Below are 12,781 nucleotides of genomic sequence, written 5' to 3'. Positions count from 1 at the left end.
AAGCAAAATCCACCCCGTTCGAGTTCCTGGAAGGGAGAACACAGAAAAACAAACAATGATAAAACCTGCAAACCCGCACACACACACACACACACACATATGGAGCCCGACGTCGCTTTCGCATAAACAGACACACGTCGACGCGTTTGACGGCTGTCCGTGGCAACCAGTTTGCGTGAAAAGGTGTTATCAGATTACGTATATTGTTCCATCGCGCGCTTAAAAGGACGCTGTCACTTGCAGGAAGGATGTGCAATGTTAAAAAGCTGTTATTTTTTTCAAAAATATGAAAAAAACGGCAACAAAAACGAACGTTTTGTTGGTTGTGTGACAGGCGTTTCCTGTAAAATGGAATAATTTTGAGTCCAATATTCGAGTGCATTATAGTTCAATTTGTTCGCCTTTACGATCGGTGTAAAAGGTTTAAAATGTCAATGGAAACAAAGCATCCTCTTCTCGACGGATAGTAAACATTCCTCACATGAGCTTGGCAAAACAGTTTCACGAATGAAATGAAATGCGACGCTTCGATGCGAAAGGAAATTATTTACAAACATTACGCAGAAGCTACACCATTTGGCTTTTCCACCCGAAATAGATCCATTACATTCTGGCAAATGGCAAATGTCAAACAGTGCCGGAAACGGGAAATTAATACCCCACGTAACGGTGAAATAAAACATGTTGCAGCAGCGGAATCGGGATGGAATTTTGAATATGCAAAGCATTAGCGCAAACGCACCGGAGCAGTGTCGTACTGTTGGGAAGCGTTTGTGACAAGAATCTCGTATCCAGGGTATGCGAAAACAAAAGGAAAAGAAACAAACCTACAAACAAACGAACGTCGTCGTCGTCGTCGTGGTCGGGCCCGGATGATATGCAGATTATGACAATGATGCCAAGGATCTGAGCAATGAAGAACCACTTTATGCACCGGGAACACATCAAGAAAATGGAAATGCGCTCCCACGGGAATATAGCTACATCTCCCTTCCCGCCGTACGGTAGTTCTAGTCCACCTACAAGCGCAATAAAACATGAGTGTCACGAGTCGTTTGAGGCATGCTTTCTTTTGCTGTGATTTTGCTATTCCATTTATCTTATCATGAGAAAAGGGATGGGAGAGGCAAGGATCTACAAATGAGCGGTGTGAGGAGGGGAGGGAAATGAGGCAGGGGACAATCGAAACACAACAAGCTGAAATGGATATGGCATTCCCCGGGAGGCTTTTGTAGGGCGACTCCATTTCGTCTTTTCAATCAAGCCGTTGCGAGCTGATCGGAACGGAACGGGGAATGAAATTGCAACGCTTGGGGGAAATTATTACTTTTTTGTTGTTTTGTATCGTTATTCGCCCCGAACGCACCCTTAGTGGCTGCTCGTGTACAAAGAAATACGGTTGATATTTACAAACGGCACCGCAAGATTCTGTACGCTTTCCTTAGGCGCTTCTGTGTGTTTGTCCCAGCGGCGCACGGTGGGAACGCACGATCGGGGGCTGATTGGAAACTCAATTCTGTTCCATCAAGAATGGAATTGGAAACAGATATTGCTATTAGTACTTGCTAGTATTTGGGTAGACTTTGTTGATCCTTTCCAATTCGTTTTTTTTTGTAACAAGTTTAATGAAAACCAATTGGTTGCCGTTTTTTGTGAGCTTTGTACAATTGTTACAAGATTTTTCGGATTATAAGGTTGGAAAAGAATTAGCTGAGGATAAAATAAGACAGCTATTCATTTGAAAAGGCTTCAAAACGCTATTTTGCTGAACACGCTGCATACTTTAAGGCGAGCTGTTCACTTAGTACAAAGGTATGCAACGCTTTTCCATCAATACTCCTGAAGTTATGCAATTGCTAACGCCCTTTTTTGAACCATTCAATCTATTATCCGTTTAATCTAAACGCACTGCACGGTGTCGTTTAGCAAATTTCCCATTCCCTATGCATGCGCATGGAACTAGTTTTCCAAACTATGGCGAACTACGAAGGAGATTATCGAGGATGGAGTGAAACCCCTCCCCGAAACCACTGCAACGGTTCAATCAAATAGTTTCGGCCAACTCGGCCAATAACGACCAACGGTCGGCTCCGGTCCCTGTCCCTCTTCTTCATTGATTGTGAAACGATTCTACAGGCATCTCACACGTGTGTTCGGTTCGGTGTGAAAAACAATTTCACGTGCTACGTGTGAGCTTTTTCTTCAGGTTCGATCGGCGTCCTTTTTGGCTGGCTAGAACAAAACAAAAAACCCACCCCCACGAGAGCGTGTGGGATGATGTGCTTTTTCTTCTGTAGCAATCGAATTTCAGCTCTATTTCAAACTCGATTGTTTTTCCGTGTGAATTGTTTGGCATTGCGGCGTTGCTGCCTTCGCTGCCGTAACACACTGCCGTGGGAGCCTCGAAGATTCGAAATGGCAATTGTCAATTTCTGATTTTATTTCAGATTGTTTGTTTTCGCTTTTGTTCTGGTTTCTTCCTTCCCCTTCGGGGCACGATCGCTGTCTCTCGTGGTTGTACGTTTTTGTGGTCCCTTTTTTTTTGTTCATTTTTTTGTGTTGCTGCTGATGCCCCGCTGCATTCTCTATCGTAGTTTGAGAGAAACTTTTTACCACCTTTGCTTCATTTTACTTTCAACTTTCTCGCCACTAAAGCTCGCGCACGCTGGAAAATCCATTGCAATTATCATCAGTCTCGCTCCTGCTCGTCGAACTGCCTGCTGTTTTTGGCAATCGGCAACTCGAACGCGAAACAGTCGCAAATGCACCCCGAAATGGAGTCCCAAACTATGCGCTGGCGTTGTGTTGAGTGGTGGTGTGGCGGTGAGGTGAAAATTAGGTTCCGTTCACACCAACACGCCATCCCTTCTTTCCTCGCGATGCTGAAGCGTGCGCTCTGGTGCTGTAAATCCTACCCGCGAGCGATAAGTGAAAAGTTCGGAAAAAGGGTTGAGCGGAATTCACCACCCCGTCCACCTCGTTTTGGGGCCACTTTTTCGGTTGCTTTCTTTCGTTTCAGTGGCGCATTTAGGTACTGGGTGCTAATGTGTGTGTGTGTGTGCCGATTTTTACTGCTTCATTTCGGAGCTACAATTTTATTGTTTCGAATCACGCCGCCACCCCGACGAAGGAATGGAAAAAAAAAACTGGGACCTGTTTTTTGTTGTTGCTGCATTTTGGATGGATGGTTTTTTGTTGTTGTTGTGTGCGAGAAAGCTTTACACCGACTTTGGAGCGAGTTTTGGGCAAGGGAAACGTGCAACTTTTTCGCTTTTTGAAATGCAACATTTCGAGCATGGAATGCAGGCAAAAGTTTTATCCAGCGCGTTGCTTAAGGGTACATACTTGTTTGTGTGTGTGTTGCTCTCACTGTGTGTGCGCTGAAGTAGCCAAATTCGAGAAGCACCATGGAGCATGAAAAACAATCCATTTTTCTCCCCCATACGCTGCGAAGGTACTTTTTGTGTGTGGGTAAAAGTACATCAAACAAACGCTTCTACCCGCTGGGGCGTATTTTGATGAAATAAATTTAAAATATGAAAGTATGAATTAATGGTGCCCGATGGAGATACTGTGCTAAGCGTTTGCCTTTTTTTTTGGTAAAATACTTTACATCCTTTAATGAGTCTATATTTAAATAGTTTTCATGAAAGTAGAAATTTTCCTAGAAAAGGCGCACAATTTCTGCTCTCGTACTCATAACCGCAAATCTGTGACTCCACAGAGTATAAAGCTAAACTGTCTAACCGCACACTCCGAACTAAATACCTTTCCAGGAAATGAGATCCTGCCTCAAACTGCTATTGAATTTGGTGGTTGAAGAGGATAATGGATTTCCCTTTAAGCTCACGTTTTCCACACTCATTTGAATCCCCTTCATTTAAAGTTTTCCTGCAGCGTTTGCACTTTTACGGACAACTGTGTGTCGGTTTTTTCCCCTTTTAATTTTTGCTCTGCTCGCCACTACCCAGCCCGGGGAAGGTGTTTGAGTCACAAAGCTAGTTTAAATGCGGAAAAGTGCTTGCCATTTCCAAATACGGAGCACACACCAGCACAAAGCTGGCTATTGAACATACAGCACACATTAGTTGCAGTTCTGGAGCTGCATTCTCGCCACAACCAGCCAGCAAATTGGGTCCACAATTCTGGGAAAAGCGCGCTCTCTCACGCTTTCCTTCCATGAAGCAAACGCTGTGAAGGGGTTGGGGATGAAATTAATTAGGCCCAAATTCCTGGCTACCTCCCCGGAACCGACGATGTCCACACACACACACCCCGATTCGAATAGGTTTGTCGTCTGATTTCGGTTGAATCGAGAGAGAGAGAGAGAGAGTGAAGTGGCTTTAATTAAATTTTACTGCCATCAACCCTAGAAACGGACCGTGCTGGACGTTGGACAGGACGCAGCCGGCGAGTAAGCCGAACAGCAGCAACTTTGCAACTGTTTCCAACTCGAAAACTGAACCACTGAGCTGGTCACATGCAGGCAAGGAAAAGCGTTCGAAAGGAATGTCAAATTCCTCGGCATCAAAATCAAACATTCCCAACAACCTGCCTGGTTGCCTGGTTGCCAAAAGGTGTGTCCTATCAGGTGCAGGCACCAGCAACAACACACGAAGTTGACAGAGAGTTTTTAATTCCGGCAACGGCAAAAATGGCAAAACCTTTCTTTTTTTCCCCTGGCAGTCGTTGATGATTTACAGGCATGAGTTTTGCTCGTTCTTGCTCCTGCTTCACTCATGATGAAAGTGTCTTCGGTGGGTTGGCACCAATTTAAAGCCTTCCACAGTGTTGCACAGCGCGCTTTGCATATTCCGTTTGTGCGCTAGCGGAATGTGTTTGCGAAATCCATTTCGTATGATTAAAATGACGACTTTGTTTGACTTTAAGCTTCTCCGCACGTTCGCCCATTTGTTTGAACCGCTTCTGCTTCGAATCGGTTTCCCTGGCCAGCAGCGAACAGTTGCCAGAGGGGTTTCCCCGTTTTTCGAAATCCTGCCGAAATGATGAATCTGCTTGCACGCTGCAATGAACGAACGACTTTTCACCGTGCACATTTGTCATCGTCATGAACGAAATGAGTGGCGGATGGAGGGGGTGCTGTGAGGGGAAAGAAAGTGCAGGAAGTGCAGTTTTTGTGGCAGCCGGAAGTGGCTCCACCACCGCCCAGTAGCTTAGACACTCTCGGGCTGCGCGCACATAGGAGACAGCCAATTCAGCAGGTGAAGATTTATCGTATCAAACCGCGGGACCATTTGGTTGGAAGTGGCTCTGCGAGGAAAAGGCCGGTGACGGTATCCGGTTTCTCCCCAACCCAAGGCTGCTGCACCACCGTACACGCTCATATATCACCCACACAGACGCGAGTGCACTCATCTGCAAGCCAAGTGCTTTGGTGTTGCGTTCGCTCGCAAATTCTCCCCTAACCGGATTTACACAGTCACAATTTGTGCGCGATTTTTGCGTCACCAGAAGCTAAAAAAAAAGAAGCTGAACGAGAAGAAAGGCGAACCTTAATGATGAATGGGATGTACGTTGCATATTACCAAACCATTCCCTATCCCTTTTCTTCCTTCCTATGGGTTGATAATTAAAACCGAACCCGTGCAGGATTCGGTCGTGTTTTGCGTCGCTGCACGTGATTTAAGCTGACAGCATTGTAGATCACATCAAGCAGGAGAAGGGTAAGGGAGAACTGCAGGCTTCAACACCTTCTTTCGTCTGCCTCACGCACTCGCGAGTGTTTGCAATGTCCCACGACAAGCCAAACGGGGGATGGATTATTTCATCCGGAAAAGTCGTTCGCACGGCAAAACACCGCCAAAGTCGTTCTCGCCCCGTACGCACTGCACTGGAAGCGATTAGCTTGAAGGCGGTGTACGGTGGGATACGGTTTTGGTTAAAATGGCAACACAAAAGTAACATCATTAATGATGAAAATTCTAGCTACTAGATGTAGAATATTATGTACAAAGAACGTTTACTTATGAGCTTTCATTCCCCTCTTACGTAAAATGCGCCTAAAGTTATGCAATTTTCACAACAAAATCACCTATTGAGCGTTTCGTAGCATCACTGCAGCTGTAGTACAACCGAAACAAAAAGCACAGATGCGTAACAATTCCTCAAAAATTCCTACACAGCTTTTGACGGCTTGTTAGTCCAATTTTTCCCCACTGTCGGATTCGGCAGCAAATCTACGGATAATTCGACACGAGCCTTCTGCCGGCACGAAAACGGCTCCACCGGTGGAAGCTGTCGTCATCATCATTAGGATTCTCGGCCTCCCAAGTGAACGTTTAGAACGTATACCTCCCCTAGCTCGTATTTTTGGAGGGGAACAGAAAGCCGCACGTACCGGGAACGGTACCGTTGACAACGGCAAAGCGACGCAGCAATTTATTTCAATTTTCCGGTGACTAATGTTAACGCTTTTCCCCCATTTTCCCGGTGCGTCGAAGCGATGCACTGGGGCGTGTGAAAAGCTGTACGCACGGAAGAAATGCGCACTGGTGTGGTTGGTTTTGGTAGTTGGCAAAATATTGAAGGACCTTGTTTCGGGGTACTTCACGGGAACGTGCCTGCAACTGATATCGATGGATGATGGGATAGCTTCCATGCTCTGCCTCTCTCTGTCTCTATCCGTTCTCTTCTCTGTCAGAAAAAGCACCGTCCAGCGTTACACTGGAAGCCCGGTCGTACCGATTTTGCTTGGGAAACTAGTTCCGGCTTCCTGATTTACGGACAGTGCACCTACACCGAGTGTCCGCCCAGCAACAGGCCGGATAATTCAACGTATGATAAGCGGATAGAGCGGGTGTTTGAGTGTATCACGCTTCAGAGGCTTGAGTTGAGTTGGAATGATAGTCACACTCGGGCAATAACTTTGTGGAAATGCATTTTCATCAGCGCACAATGATAGGGGAAAGGTGTATCGTTGGATATACACCGTTCGCTCTAAGTATGATTTTCATCTTCGTGGGAAAATAAGCTTACAGGGTGGACTGTTTGTTCGATGTACGTGCAACTCCAGTAGTACAATGTTTATTGCTCTCACGTTTATCATCATTTTAGCATAATTTATCATTTGCAAAATTTCTAATTTACTCGCTACAAAAGAAGAATATAAAAAGAATATTTCTCCGAGCATCAATCTTCTGAAGCATGATGCTCTGATAAGCAATAAATGCCCGTCCTATTGTTTCATAGTTTGCTGTAATCCTCTACTTTGTTTATTGCACACATCCAAGGGGAGAAAAAAACGCTTCCACGATCGTTTGACAAACCACCGCTCCTCCTTAGGTACAACGCTCCATTAGACCAGCATGGACAAATTTGGATCAAATTATTATCTGTTTTTCGATGTGCGTGTGTGTTAGAGGCCTTCTTTTCTCTTCCGTACACTTACACGCCTCCCTCCAACAACTATTAATCTTGTGCAGTGCACTTACATCCACCTCGCTCCGGTGGAGCAGCACAGTATTAAGCTTCATCCGGAGCTTTATCCAAGGCGGAGTAAACAAGCATGTACCGTACCGGCCACCGTTGTGATGGATGGATGGACAGTGAGTGTTTTATATGAATGACAAGATTTAGCATTTGATGTCAGACGACGACCATTAATCAACCCACTTCCGAAGCGCACAACCTGTGGCATCGGGCTTCCTGTTGCGCGCCCCCGGGGGTATTTGGGGCCTGGGTGGTAGTAGAGGTGGTGAAAAATGGGGTTTATTTATCTGTCGGAAAAGAATCTACGCTTCCCCCGCGCAGCGGTGAATTGGAAAGAAACAGCATGATAAATGTTTGTGCGAATGCATGTTTCAACGTGGTACGGTTGCAAGACACAAAACGAGTGCTATGCTTTGCGGGTTGCATACTTCTAGGCGTTTTATTCAAAAACGTTGTTGATCCGGTTCGAAATCAGTTTTTCTTTGTTTCAACGTTGAACTAACACATCGTTTATAATCCCTGTCCAATAATTTAACCACTTTCGTGTGGCTTTCGTTCCAGCAGCTAAGCTTGGCAAGCAATAAAACTATCGCACGCACCAATCTATCGAAGCGCCAATTGCACACTGTTAGGCAACCTTCACGCACGTAAGCCACAACCGCAACAAAGTCCGCTAACCGACGAAATTCTCACTACGCATCCGAGCCAGCCATCAAGTGCACTCGTGCGGACGGGCACCAGCCTGGTGCATTAGAAGGCCCCCGGTTGCGGTGCCCGCCCTCGAAAAGCGCACAATCATCGGGCCACCTCCCGGCCGGGTTCGGCCCAATCATTCGGAAATATTAAAATGCGTTGACAGGTGCTTTCATTATTTTGCGCACAAAGTGCATTCTCCTGCAGGCGAGCGGAACAGCGGATCAAGAAGGTCGGCGCACCAAATGTGGCTCGCGGGAGAGGAGGGAAGGGTTTTTGCGGTTCACCGGGCAGCTTAAAATAGTGTGGAAAAAGGGTTTTTGGTACGTACCGTGTGTGTGTGAGAGTGTGTTTGTGGGTTTGATGTCGAATAGTATTAAAATAATTGCAAACCACAGCGAGAAAAGTGCTCACTCCAGAGGGTGGGCCCGCGCGGACTGGTCGCTGCGGTGGCTCGAATTCCACAGCCATGCCAGAAGGCCAATGTGATGGAAAATCATCTTTCCGGTTCGATGCGAAAACGCTCATTTGCGTTTCATTAAATGAGAGGAAGCAGTGGGGGGGGGGGAGGCCAGCGTGATGTTTGGCGTTTTGGCAGGTTTTCGGGTCGAAAAGGCAACCGCATGTGTTTCCCTCCCTCCGGCGTGGCGTGGCAGTCCGGCCGATAATGAACTTCCGAGCCGGTGGTTAATGTAAAGCGGTTAATCGATGGATGAAGATGAAGCATTTTTGTTGTTGTGGGACGCATCGTCCTGTAAGTAAATGAAGGGGGGAAACGAAAATTAAACATTTTTCACTCCAATAATATATACAATAAATGGTAAATGCTATTGTTCAACGTTACATTGCCTAACAGACATCATACATATCATGATCTATATGCTGTGAGCTATAGACCATTGCATTACCTTCTCCTGTACATGGTTGTTGCTGGTTCACATACCTATGCGGTGCTATGAGTGTGTAAAATCAGCAAATTATGCTCACTGGATAAATGGGCTGGAAACATCCGTCGGACATGGTCCACAACATATTACATTCCACGCCAATGGGCAAGATTTGTGTAATTGATGCACTCTCTGGTATCTTGTGGAATGGTTTTATCGCTAAATTTTGCCCGCTTTGCGATGCACGTATGCTTCGCCCATCTTAAACGATCTCCTAGCAAGCCGAATTTGGAAAGTATTGGTTGCATTTTAATGGCATGCCGTCCTGTGCACGATGAATGTTGGCAAACACAACGCCACCTGCAGTTTATTGGTCTCGCGGGTGGTTGAACGGTTGAACCTCACCGGTTCCGGTTAAGCCGGTCAGAAGCGGGCGCCCGAGTACGATCGATTGCAAGGAAGAACAAAAAAAGGCGCAAAACAAACAACGAACACGCGAACCCTTTTATCCTGCGGGTGCACCGGGCTGCTGGCAAACTATTTTCCCCTCTGTTGTTGTTGTTTGTGCGCCGTGCAGAAGAAAGGATTTTTATTAACAACGGGGAGAAACAAAAACACCCAACCCCGGATCCAGTGCCAGCGGCCGAACCCAAACAAGCGTGTTAAGCTATGAATATGGTATTGGGAATGGCGGGTGGGAGAGGGTGGCCATTCGTTTTAATCATCTCGTACGCAAAACTATTCGCGACCCACTCCATACACACACTCACACATACGTGCGGATTGTTAGAGAGAGGAAGAGCGAGTGGAAGCCCGCATGAATCATAAATAAAATGAGCAAGCGTGCCGTTTTTCACCTTTTGTCGCTTTAACCACGTACGGGTGCAGCTTGCATTAATGGCTTGTTGTACGGTTGTTGTGCAAGTCAGAAGGGTATAAAATTACCTAAAAAGCAAAACGAAACAAAAATACTATTAAATAAATATAGAATATAACTTATGGCTTTTTGAAGCGTTCCGTTCTACAGTGAAATACCGCAAAATCGAGAATTCTTTTCTATTTTCCTGCCAATCGTTGCCTTATCTCGTCTCATTTTAACAACAGTCCGGCGAGCTGCACCCGTTGCAAAAGGGTTATTTCAATTTATGCCTTCATGCATGTGTCGGCCTCTTTTTTGTTTTGCTTTTTTTGCCCCAATCCATCCGATGTGCCGATGCCGAGGCCTGCATTATGCAGACAATTTTCCCCCAAAACCGAGCGGCGCATAAATCATGCATATCAACATCGGGTTCGGGATAGTTCGCTCGTACGATCAGCTGCCCCGTGCTGGGCGACAGCATGAGAGTGGTAAAGTTATGACTTGTTGTACGTCGCTCTTCATCTTTAATTCGACACAACTGGCAGGCACAACGCACAGGCACCGGGAAGCAATCATGCAGCAGAAATTAATAATTTAATTCCTGCCACCCCTTAACGCGGGTATGATCGGTATGCGCTTCTGTATGCACCCTACCTGACTCATCGAAAAACGTGCGAAAAGTTAAAAAACGATGATGAGATTTTACCTTTTTTTTGTTTCCCAACCCTTCTCCATGAATACATATTTAAAAAGCAGCACAATAAGCCGCGTGATAACAATGTTGCACTGTGTACGTTGACGCCTAGCCCTATAAAAGGCAGAGCGCAAGCTGCATCTTTGGTACAACTACTAAGTGATGTCGTTTGATCAAGAGTCGGTTGAAATGGATCGAGTAGCTATGTATACGGTGAGTAATTAATGTAGCTAAATAGTGATTAAGCATGCGCAAGCATGCGTTACTATTGCAGGAAAATCTTATAGAAGAAATGACGCTAACACTCGAACTTGCCAGTTATGCGGTGCCGTTTGACATGCGATGCCTTAAATGCAACGAGCATATTCCGAAAGGTGCAACGTTTCCAGCGCGCGAAGTCGATAGTTCTTGTGCTTTCATGGATGAGTTAACAACATACTTTAAGTGTGTGCATTGCAACAATGAAATTGTGGTCCGTTATACTTTGTACGACGGATGTAACGATTCCCAAACAAAGCTCATCAAAGGAGCCGTACAGGTTCTGCTGCCGGAACAGCAAACCAAACCGAAGGAAAGTGAACCTAGCTCAGAGAAAAGCTGATGTAAACTACCCTCAGGTGTCATCATGGCATTGTTTCTACAAGGCAAAATTAAATAACAAATGAAGAGCAACAACGATTTTACCTTATGCCGTGCGACAACGTTGTATTCAATGGACGGGCCGCATACGAGGGGGCTGATAAAAGTTTTGTTTCGAAATCGTGTCACAATAAAACTGCCCTTTGTTCAATTCTCATCCGATCCTTCGTCACTGTCTGAGTACGCTCCGAGCAGACCCAAGCTGCCGATGCCACTGCTTCCCGTTGCTGCGGTTTGGCTCACTTTTGGCTCCGGCGCTGTAGGCTGTGTAGCGGATGTGCCCTGCCCTGTCACGCTGGCCACCGGCGGGGGCGCTTTCGGTGGTGGCATTTCCTTCCGCTTGACTACCAAATTGCTGAGCGTTGTCTTTTTCACGCCGATGCTGAAGTTGTCTAGTTTGCGGGCCTTGCTGGTGGCAAACGATGGTGGCCCGCTCGTGCTGGCTGCCGCTGAGGTGACTGTGGAGGTGCTGCTCGGCCTACTGCCTTCCGATGTCGTAGCCGTGGTGGCTTCGTCCTGTTTTTCCTCCTTAACCTCTTCGACAATAATTTCCGACGCTACTCGCTTTACGGTCGGTTTGTTTTGAAATTTAATAGATCTGAAAAAGGAAACGTTTCGTTAAGCAAGCGATAACAACATTCAATATTACCCCATTCGGCTCCCTCTTACTTGATGTACTCCTCGTCCTGGCGCTCCAATCGTTCCTCACGCTCGCGTATACTCTCCGACCGGTCAAACTGCTGCAGCATACTGTCGTAGTCGATGTCCTGTTGGCGGCGGTTCAAGTCCCGCAGCTCCTCCAGCGATTCCAGCAGCTCGATCTCGTTCCTCGACTGTTGCGTTCGGTTCTCGAGCAGCTTCATCGGATTGGTCGCTTCCTCTTCGCGCGCTTCCTCCTCCTCCCGCCGGGCCTGCTCCTCGGCCAGCTTGAGCGCCATAAAGTTGCGCGTCGCTCCCGCCTCAATCTCGTAGTCGGTGTTGCGCGGGTCCGTCTTGAACGAGATCTCCTGCAGGCAGCGCGTACACTTGATGTAGAATCGATAGATTCGGATGCCGAGGTAGTCTTCGTTTTCTACGTCCTCCTTACGCGCGTTAAACTTTTTCCCTTTGTAGATGTACTCTCCGCAGGTCACACAGCGCATGTTGAACGGTGCCATCAGCCGGACCGTGTACTGTCGATTCTTTGGCAGCTTCACCCGCGGGATTTTCGACGGATCAAAGTCCGGCGGGTAATATTTCTACAACATAACAATCGGTTAGTTTGTAAAGGCACTCGAAAGGGTGGAGGATTATAAAAACTCACGTTTAAAACTTTTCTTTCCGACATTTTTTTAGCAAATTCAGCACCGAACTACAAGCGGAATGTTTGTTTACGTTTTCGTTACACTCTACAATGACAGGCTGGACCCAGAGTGACCAGAAATACCGATTTATCTGTATTCCTACCGATTTTTCATATGCCTACCGATTTACAGATAAGCCTCATAAAACTACCGATTTTTCATTTAACCTACCGAAAATCACAGAATTTTGATTTTTCAGTCGTTTAAGCTTAATCTG

General features: G+C 46.4%; 1 protein-coding gene and 1 long non-coding RNA gene across 2 annotated transcripts; one reads left to right on the top strand and one right to left on the bottom strand.

Annotated features, from left to right (window-relative positions):
• The first annotated feature begins 1,178 nt into the window (after positions 1 to 1,178).
• LOC133393740 (uncharacterized) lies at positions 1,179 to 11,378 on the top strand. Its single transcript, XR_009766357.1, has 2 exons — positions 1,179 to 10,795; positions 10,857 to 11,378. It is a non-coding gene; the product is annotated as an uncharacterized LOC133393740 (long non-coding RNA).
• On the bottom strand, positions 11,261 to 12,640 carry LOC1280388 (splicing factor YJU2). The gene is made up of 3 exons (XM_061660000.1): positions 12,525 to 12,640; positions 11,891 to 12,459; positions 11,261 to 11,819 (listed from the first exon to the last, which is right to left on the bottom strand). Exons 1-3 carry the CDS (start codon positions 12,546 to 12,548, stop codon positions 11,369 to 11,371), a joined length of 1,044 nt encoding a protein of 347 aa, XP_061515984.1. The 5' UTR covers positions 12,549 to 12,640; the 3' UTR covers positions 11,261 to 11,368.
• Between the last annotated feature and the right edge of the window lie 141 nt (positions 12,641 to 12,781).

Source organism: Anopheles gambiae, chromosome 3 (assembly GCF_943734735.2).
Source record: "Anopheles gambiae chromosome 3, idAnoGambNW_F1_1, whole genome shotgun sequence".
NCBI lineage: Eukaryota > Metazoa > Arthropoda > Insecta > Diptera > Culicidae > Anopheles > Anopheles gambiae.
The sequence above is the reverse complement of the archived record's forward strand: the minus strand, read 5'-3'. Positions and strand labels throughout refer to the sequence as shown.

Coding starts and splice junctions, on each gene's coding strand:
- LOC1280388 (XM_061660000.1), bottom strand. CDS start 12,548: ATGTCGGAAAGAAAAGTTTTAAAC. Junction 12,460..12,524: donor CGGAAAGAAAAGTTTTAAAC/GTGAGTTTTTAT, acceptor GTTATGTTGTAG/AAATATTACCCGCCGGACTT. Junction 11,820..11,890: donor CAGGACGAGGAGTACATCAA/GTAAGAGGGAGC, acceptor TTCCTTTTTCAG/ATCTATTAAATTTCAAAACA.